This window comes from Brassica oleracea, chromosome C6 (genome assembly GCF_000695525.1).
Source record: "Brassica oleracea var. oleracea cultivar TO1000 chromosome C6, BOL, whole genome shotgun sequence".
NCBI classification, from domain to species: Eukaryota; Viridiplantae; Streptophyta; class Magnoliopsida; order Brassicales; family Brassicaceae; genus Brassica; species Brassica oleracea.
Genome location: NC_027753.1, coordinates 37509412 through 37519872, shown reverse-complemented (window position 1 = coordinate 37519872; position 10461 = coordinate 37509412). Strand labels below are relative to the sequence as shown.

Below are 10461 nucleotides of genomic sequence, written 5' to 3'. Positions count from 1 at the left end.
AAAGACATTAGACATCCCATAAACTAACCCGAACAACAAAAAAAAAAGACATTAGACATCCCATAAACTAACCCGAACAACAAAAAAAAAAGACATTAGACATCCCATAAACTAACCCGAACAACAAAAAAAAAAGACATTAGACATCCCATAAACTAACCCGAACAACAAAAAAAAAAGACATTAGACATCCCATAAACTAACCCGAACAACAAAAAAAAAAGACATTAGACATCCCATAAACTAACCCGAACAACAAAAAAAAAAGACATTAGACATCCCATAAACTAACCCGAACAACAAAAAAAAAAGACATTAGACATCCCATAAACTAACCCCAACAACAACAAAAGAAAAGAATAGGCCTAAGAAGCCCAGTACAGATTAAAAATGGGCCTTTATAAACACTTGGCGTTAGTCAGAAACGTTTAGCGCAAAACAATTTAAATCAAACTCCTAAAGTAGCAATCATCGAGCCACCTCCAGATTGTAGACGTATGCTTGAGAAAACGGCTCGTTTGGGACCCTTATCAAGCATTTTGCATTAGAACCTCCTCAAGGGATCACGCTCAAGGAACTTGGTAACATGAAGCTAACAGCAACGTTTGTGGCACGGTATGGCGTGTATATTTTTGGCCGGTTTGATCAAGAGAGTGGCTACGAATCCTCATTTTGAGTTTATCAAGGACACTGATAGCAAGTTCGGTTATTTCACTCAGCTTGTTGTTGTGTATTCAAGAATAATAATGCGGAGTAAGAGGAAAGGTGCTTGTACGGGGACCCTTCTTAAAGGCTTTTTCGACCGGCTTCGAACTCAGGGCCGGATCTGAGAATTTGGGGGTACTTAAAACATTTCTTAAGAACGCTAAAATTTTGGGGGCCGGAATCAATGTTTGGGGGCTTAAACCTATGCAAAAAACCTCTAAAAATTTTGGGGGCCGAGGCCAATGTTTATGTAACGATCCGGTTACCGTAAACCAGATTTGAGAATTTGTTTGTTTAATTATTGGACCAAACCAACTCAAAGCAATTTCTTTACTGGTTTAATGTAAACCGTGTAGCTTACATATTATTAATACGTAACTTCCTCTTCTAAACCTAAGATCGTGTGACATCAGCCGTTATTCACCATCGTCTTCTACCTCTCCACCACGGCTCAAATCCTTGAGTCATCTCAGTCCACCGGAGATCCATGCCTTGGTCTTCATCAGAGGATCACCACCGTCATGATCATCTCACCGGAGGAGGGTCTGAGATACTTGCCGCGCCGGAGCCTTTATCAACCCTCGTCATGGCTGACTTAACCGAGAGATGGAGGAGGAACGATCTAAACTGGCGCTGTGGCTTTTAACACCATTCACCACCATCGTTAACCATGAGCCAAAGGAGGCGCAAGACATGCCACCACGGACTCGTGCCGTGATCACCGGAGTTTTATCCAGCCACCATTATCAAGCCGTGTCCCACCACCGGAGTCATCATCTTCATTATCACCACCGGAGCCGTCGTCATGCCACTGTCATAATCTTGTTGCAATAGATCCATCGATGTTACCATGCTCTTGGCTCACGTCGGATCCATTCAATGGATAGCGTGAACATGCGGAGACTAAGAAAGAGAGAGTGAAACCAGATCCGTCAGCGTCTCGACACTACCAACACCGATCAGCACCATTATGAACCGTGAGCCACCTGAGTCACAGCTCCCGTCGACCAGTGGCGGACCCAGAGATTTATTTTACCGGGGTCAGATTTATGTAATTTTCAAAAAAAAAAAAATATGGTGTCAATGGAGGTTTGATCTTAGGTTTATGGGGTGTCAAAGCAAACAATATAACCATTTCTGCTACAAAATCTATTAAATACCCTATGCAATTTTATTTATTTGACTATTTTAGGGGTGTCAAGTGACCCCCCTTGAGCCTTAGTGGGTCCGCCCCTGCCGTTGACGGAGTCCAAAAAGCTTAAGCCGTGAGGTTAAGTACCATTGTTTTTGGTTCTTTTGTTGCAAGAAACATATTAACGTAAACCTTATTCATGCACATGCGCGCAGGATGCAATCATGCAACTTTAGTGTTACTTGTATTTCAAGTAATTAATTCTAAAGTTGGACTGAGTTTTGTTGGACGAGATCTTGGAGCATTTTTGTGATTCATCTCCAATATTAGCTAAGGTGAGGGTCTTTTCTCGAGCTTCTCTTACACGACTTACAGCTTAGTACCACGAATAAGTATAATTTATTTCTAATGTGTTTTCGTCTGCGTGAAATTGAGTTTGTCATTGCTTGTTTAGTTTGTAGGTTATTTGCTTAAACTGGAACTAGAGTTATAGATGGTTCAACAATACTTATTCATTTATAATTGATAATATATATATATAGTATATTGATGTGATTTGGATGAAAGCCGACCATGGGTGTATCGGCTGGAGACATTACATTGGGTGGGTGTTTGCCGAGGCACAGCATAGTCGACCTGTTGTGCCAAGGCGGGGAGGTCGATAAATCGTCTACGGGCGTGTGTTACCGAGCACATATTCGGTGGTGTTTTTGGCCTGTTAGGGGGCAGTTTGTTTGATCTCTGGGTACTTTAGGTACCGTGTTTACAACGTGTTAGGATTAAATTATATTTATTCGGAGTGCTCTGTCCGGGTCCATGGACTTCGGGTTTAGTATCCCATACCTCACTGAGTGACTCCCCTGTTACTCACCCCTCTTTCTTCCCTATTTCAGGTGAGACATATGAGTATATGATATTTGGACGGAATGGTGCTACTGGACTTTTTATTCGGATTTTTATGTGGACTTTGGGTGAGTGTAATTGGGTATATGGGCTTTTATTATACGAGATATTGTTGGTGGCCCGTTGTTCTCCGGATTAGAGGTGACGGGTGTCACAGCTATTTTGGTCATTTTAGTTTTTGATGTCTATTTTTGTGACAAAAACTTAAAAATATCTATTTGAGAAAATTGCCCTTTAATTAATTAGAATTATCTTTAAAAATGTTATAGTTTTATTTCGTTTTCATTTTTGTAACAAATTTTTATTTGGTTTCATAAAAATGGTTTTTTAGACCTAGAATTTTATTCATTTATTGATTATTAATTAACAAGAATAAATAACTTTTGATAAAAAGCTGAGAAAAGTGTGCAATCTTTGTTTTCGATAAATCTTAATCACAATGAATCCAGAAAAACATTATTTTTTTATTTATTTTTACAATAAATAAGATATTTCGCATATACCAAACTTTAGCTATTTCGGTCGGTATAAATTGATACATAAGAAACAAAATATAGCTGATAAGACCATCTTTATCGCGGTTTCCTACGCGAATCTTAAGGGGAAACCCACAAAGTGATAAAAAAACGTTCCACAAGTCGCCAAATAAGAGCCGACTTTGGAGGGTTTTTTCAACTGTTCGCGGGCCCCACCGACACATGGCAGCCCGCGATTGGTTCTTTTTAATTTTTTTTTTCAGACAAAAAAAATAAGAAACCCATTATGGGTTTGTGCTATAATCATGCCCTAACACACCTGTACGGTATTTCGCAGTATCGTTCTCTGGTTCTCCGGGGAACGAAGAAGAGAGAGTGAGAGCACCAGCGGCCATGGCGAAGAAGAGTGAGATAAAAATCTATCTATTGAACTTGAACTTTTTGACGATGAAGGATAAGACCGTGGTGAATAAGAGTTGTGCTGTGTAGATGAGTGTGAAAACCTTAAAGGGTATCTCGAGTTTGCCTTTGGTGTATAGTCTTGCGTGAAACACCATGCCCACGCCGATACCAGGGTAAAGTAGGGTGAGGAATCTGAGAGAGGTTCGGTCGGAAGAAGGAGGAAGTTGGTTCGGTTTCCTAGGGTCGGGATAAAGGAGGAAGTAGAGAGGAGTGTGGAGGAAGGGGAACCCGATGACTTGAAGGAGAGATTGAAACCATGTGGCTCGACGTTTGTTGGTTGTGTGGAGGTAGTAGTAGTTCTCGAGGAGTTTTGCAATGGATTGACCTGTTATGACCAAGATGAAGCAGATGATGATGGTAGGCCACTTGATGGTGTCTGTCCGGTTTAGTGTACCGGTTTGGTTCATCACTGTGGTTGAGCGATGTTCTTCGTTCGGAATCTGCACAAATTGTTCTGCCCCCACCAACCATAACGAAGAAAAGAAAAAACATGACTAATTTCTCTTGAGTACAAAATGGATATTTAAATAATTTTTTTATGTAAGAGCAGCATTAACCCAAATATCCAAATGGGTTTCTAATTTTTTTTTTTTCTTTTGGCCGATTTAAAAAAAAACTTAAAAAAGAATCAATCGCGGACCGCTACGTGTCAGTGGGGCCCGTGCACAGTAAAAAAATCCCACTACATACGTTTCTTATTTGGCTATATTTGACTCCCTTCTTCCTCGGTTCCCCCATTTTTGTGATCCCCTCCCCTCCTAAAAACCCTCTTGGATACCTGGTTAATGCTGCTCTAAGACAATCATAAACACAACAAGTAGCTTTTAACAACTACTAGATCTCGATCCGCGCAACCGCGCGGGTTTTGTTTTCATTTATTTTTATATAAATATTTTGTTTTCAATTCTAAATTGGTATATATTATAATATATATGTGTCTATCAACTTTTAAAACATAATAAATTTACGGTATATTTTTTTCATTGAATAGATTGTTTCAAACTTTTACATGTATTTGTATCTTCTTCTATATATATATTTTCAGATTATTATTTCATTATTAAAATGGTAACTATATATATAAAGATCAGTAAAATATTCTTTTATTGTCATATTCAAAGATATTGTAACATTTCACAAATTTAGAAAGTTTTTAAAAAATTAAACTTTTCGCTTCATAAATTTATATTATCGAGTAAATAATTAAACATTTAGTTTTTGTTTAATTTTTAAAATAAACTATATATATAGTTTAAAATTTGTTTTCATTGGTTTAAAGTAGTAAAGATTATATAATATGATTTTTGTTATTTAATTTTTTTTTATAATTTAAAAGTTAACATCGACAAATATTTAAATATTTCACATATGAAGGTATAGTATTACAACATTAAATTATATCTATTTAATTTATACTATCTATAAATCCAATGTATCATCTATTGTTTAAATCCAATTATTGATAGCCCAATAAAAATTTCTGGTTGGCCCAAAATATAAATGATAAAATTAGAGATTAAATGTAGCATGACTTTATAGGAATATGTCCATTAGGTCTATTTTTAAAAAAAAATCACACATAAATCAATGTTGTGACTTCCGTTTTAATATATAAGATATACTGAACATTCCTCCCAAAACTCTATACGAAACATCTCCCATAAAACTTAACACGGAATGGTTTTAGGAATTACTTTTCGAAATTTAAACACATTAAAATTTGATGAATATTGTAAAAATTAGCAAAATCACGTATTAAGAACATTTAAATATGAAAAATTTATTCATGAAGATCTTGATAGTAGAATCTGCATACCTCGTGGTTTGGTCTGCATCGGCGTCTGATTATGTCCCATGGTTTACTGAGTTAGTAAGTATGTCCGAAATTCTTTTGTTTCCAGACAGTTTTGTTTACTGTGTCTCTGTGATGATGAGTGCGTTACGTTGTATTTTGGTGTATAGTCTGAGTTGGATTTAGTTATACCTTGTAAGCAAAAAGATATTTAATTATATATCATTAAGGTTGATTTTGACTGAGATATCTAACGTTTCCAGTGAAGCAAGAAACCGTGTCTACGCGTCGTGCTAAAGATTTTCGAGGAATCTGTTACAAAAGTAAGTTGATTTTCTTTCTTTAGTAGATTTAGATGAGATCATAGTCATTATTATTTGGTTAACTCAAGTCATCGTCGACCAGAGAACCGTACTAATCTCTATCCTTTGACCTTTAGTACTTTAACGTTTTCTATTCTTCGGTGAAGGGTGCTCAAGGAGTATTGAGTTATAAGGATCCAACATCATTTTCGTTCATTTTTTAATTTTACATAATGAGGTCATTTGAATTTTGTAGACTTTTGCTAGTTCATGCCTCGTCAACCGATTAAGAACGCGTTAGTTAGACTTATTCAACTAACCTAAGTTTTAGATTAGAAATACAAGAAGAAGAAGGCTTAAAATCCATAATATTTTTTTTGTTTCTTTTAGGGTAATTTATCATCTACAGTTCTTCACTGCAAGGACTTGCAAATCTTCAGAGCAAAACAGCTAGGATCAAGTTTACACTGATACTTGCAAGAAAAGCTTCATCATGAGTTAATATAAAAAAGGGCCCATATAATTCCATAAAATATATTGGCTCCATGTAGAATTGGCCCATTCTAAATGCTCCGTGTAGAATGGGCCCATGTAGAATGGGCCCATACAGGCAGCCACATGATTATCGGTGAAGTTCGTTTCATTAACAAGAATACTATAGTTTTCTCATAAGTTAATTTTTTGTTCTTTGGACGGCCCATAAGTTAAACTGAAGATGAAAGAAAATAGAACCTCTAATCAATGGGAGATTTAGGAGACCAATAGAAAGTGTAGTAGGGTAAAGACGAGTTCGAAGCACGTGGGCTTTGAAATTGTTTGTCTATGTTGCGACAAAACCGTTCTTATGCAAATTTCAATCGATGTTAATGTACAGAAACAATACTAGCGCTTTCGTAGAAAAACGAATCACTGCTTTCATCCCAAAGGTATTGCCAATAATAAAGGAATCTTTATATAGAGAGCTTTGGACAAAGCATATGAAATGTTGTTTTATGTCGTACGATATACATTTATTAATTTGACGATTCGACCTTTTGGTGTTTTGTGGTGATTACTATTTGGAAATATATTTTTTTTGCTAAAATTTGGTACTATTTGGAAATATTATGAGCATATAATAAATTATTTGTAAATTTAATTAGTTTTATCAATTTTATGAGCAGTTAGCTCTGTGCCCGTGCTTTCGAATGATTGTGAGAGTTTCTCTCGATTTTCAGATTTAGTAATATGTTATTGTAAGGGTTTGTCTTTAATCTTGCTAAGAGTTTTGTGTTTATCCTTCTAGTCTTATTTTCTTCGTGAGGGTTATGTTTTTTCCCGTTAGGGTTTGTTTTCACATATATCAATGTTTTACTGGTCGTATATGATTATGTGTCTGTCTATGTTGATATACTTTAAAATGATAAGATTCATTATTATTATTTTGTCGAGGGTCTCGCTAACCAGTTAACGAGTCATGGGATCTAGAGATGATGTTATCCTGGTTTGGGTCATATATAGTCTAGATGTCCTTAGTCCAAACAATAATACAGAGCCACTTTTATTGGATTAAACCTGCAAGTATCATCGCTGAGGTTATAAAATATAAAATATAAAATTGTCATATTTATGCTATTGTAATCTCAATGTAATCTGAAAAATTGTGTGATTATATTTTTTTTATCTGTGGATATAGCAGCCCCTTTAATTCTAATAAAGTTAAATATTTGTGATCAATTATTTTTCATCTATTTATGTTTTGATCACTCAAGATATACACATTACGCACTCCAAAAACACCTAATATGTAAACAGATTTATATGTTGGCGGGATCTAAAATATAAATATTTAGAGGACAGAAAAATGTGATGTGTATTCCAACTCAAAAGCATCATAAAAGTCCACATTATCCCTCATTATTAATACATTACATTTAATATTCTTATATAGACTTTCAAGATTTTAGGAGAATGATTGCCAAAGTGCGTTGTTCATGGAGGCTTTGGGTTTTAGCTTTTGTTCAAAACTTTAAATTTGAACAATTGGGTACATTCCGAAACCCTCAATTTATGTCGACTATGGAAAAGAAAAACCAAAAAGAACAAAACACTATTAATATATATATATACTCATTATTGATTGTCATACAAAAAAAGAAAGAATGAACTTTATAAGAAAAACAAAACACTGTTAATTTTTGACAAAATAGAAAAACACAAGAGGTCCCCTTTACGATGATTGATAGGAATTCCGATCAAAGCTTCATTGGAGTTTATATAGTTTTCACATCCATAGGTTATATACTATTGCTATTGTTTATTACGGGGAAATTAAAATGCTGGCTCTATATTTATACCAAATTAAGGGGGTATATTGGATAAATAATTTGGGATATTTTTCTTGAAATTTATTGAATTTAGCATTTATAAAAATTATTTGAAACTCAAGTTTATTAGATTAATCATACGTACGAATCAAAATTTTAAAATAACTTATTGTATATTAGGAATATTTTCAATCAATGTTATGAAATCTGATGTTTGGAAAGTGTGATAAAATTTGCAAAACTGTTATTACTTAATTGATCGTCTCTTTAACTATTTCAAAGGGTCAAAAAATGTTTGCCAAATTTGTGGGGAGTATCGTAAAACTCGGTGCTGCACACGGTAACCATTTTTAGGCAGACATAGTGAAGATCTCGAATCAAATCCCTTTGGCCCCGTATCTTAGACGATGTCCCAATCAAATTTATATCTTTCATCTTTCTCTTCAATTTATAATTTTCGCATCCACCATTATATTATATAGTTACGACGTATAAGTTACGTACAGGTAATGTTTAACGTACTAATAAGAACGTTGATAACTTAGTCTTAAGTTTGATTTTTCGACATGTAAACTTGTGCTGTTTGATCAAAAAGGAAAACGATCATGCGTAGTAATTATAATATTATGGTCGACGTGAAAAATAATAAAATAAACACTAAGTATGTGTCCGTGTTCAATAGTTTGGGGTTTTTTTTTTATCTCAAATAAAATGCTTCCTACTTTAAAAAAAAATCTAGTGATCCACAATATGATTCAGTCGATCCAATGGCGTAATGACCTTAAATGTAAGTTCATATTTATGTCTACTTTAAAAAAAATCTAGTGATCCGCAATATGATTCAGTCGATCCAATGGCGTAATGACCTTAAATGTAAGTTCATATTTATGTCTACTTTAAAAAAAATCTAGTGATCCGCAATATGATTCAGTCGATCCAATGGCGTAATGACCTTAAATGTAAGTTCATATTTATGTCTACTTTAAAAAAAATCTAGTGATCCGCAATATGATTCAGTCGATCCAATGGCGTAATGACCTTAAATGTAAGTTCATATTTAATCCACCATACAAGTGTTTGAACTCTATTCATTGTTAAACGAAATAAAATTCGGACTTGAATTTTTTTTCGGGTTTTGGCCAAAAAGAGAAGAATTTCTTATGAAAAAAACAACATATATAAGAGGGTCTTACCACCAAAAAATTGTTTACTCTTTTTACCAAAAAAAATCGTTTACTCATGTAATCATGTTTAAGTATTTCTTTCGTTTGGATCAAATTCTTTATATTATGTGCCATAATTCCGAGATTTGAACCTTGATATTTATACAAAATATGCAATTTGTCAACATTGAACCACCATTAGATCCGACGAATGTTATAGGTGTTACCTATATATGATACAGAATCGAATTAATTAATTACAGAAATTTTCTGAAATTAAAAAGAAAAACAAAACAAAAGGAAGTTGAGCTGTAAATGAGCATGAAGGAAAGAAAAAGTGTTGGGAACTCATCTCACTAAGTTGCTCTGTCGCTCTCACTTTTCAAAAGTCTTAACGAATCTCTTTCACATACTTCTCAAGCATCTCCAATTCTCTCTTTCACGATTAAATACCTTTTAAAATTTTATTTTATCAGCGTATCATTTATGTATACGTATCTTTTGATGTCTTCATCTATGATATATAATGCAATATGATATTTATATTCGATCTTGTGAGAGTGTAATGCTGAGTCTGATCATTACGTCGTAAATAAGATCGATAGATGACACTGGTTTCGTTAATCGCTTCCACGGTGATAAAAAGTAATATTATATTTAGGAGGCATCATACTTCACAAACCATTTCATTATTGGACCAATTATACGATCAGTTAGAGAGCGTTCGCGTAAATAATAAAAAATTCTCTGACACTTTTTTTTCTTACGGTCACTAATAGGCCATTAGCTTTATAGGAAACCAAACTCGACTCTGTAACCCTAGATAAAATTATCCACTGATGGCGAATAATATCTTCACCAAATCACATGTATTAAAGTTACAAAAAAAAAATCATAAGTATTAATATATAGTTAACATTTGATTATGTATGGGACACTTTTTGCATGGGAAATGTTTGGTTCATGACCAAAAATCTCGCAAGTGACAGTTGTGTGTAAGGTCCACTGATTAATCAAAACTCGACATTATTACAACACACGGTCCACTTAATATTATAATGAATAAATATAAATTTAATGCACAGAAATTTACTGACCACTTGTATTGTATGGCTGACTGATTAGAAAAAGATGGTTCCGAACTCAAAAAGGAACCCACGATGATGCCACGATAAAGTTACGCATACTCAGTTTTAACTTTTAACCAATGGAATAATAAA

At 34.3% G+C, this 10461-nt stretch overlaps 1 protein-coding gene across 1 annotated transcript in view; it reads right to left on the bottom strand.

The window, feature by feature from the left end:
- Positions 1–4085, bottom strand: part of LOC106298152 (putative purine permease 15) — an 8961-nt gene extending 4876 nt beyond the window's left edge. Inside the window, 1 exon segment of the mRNA XM_013734233.1 lies at positions 3810–4085. Coding sequence (XP_013589687.1) covers positions 3810–4085 — 276 coding nt within the window.
- Positions 4086–10461: the final 6376 nt, after the last annotated feature.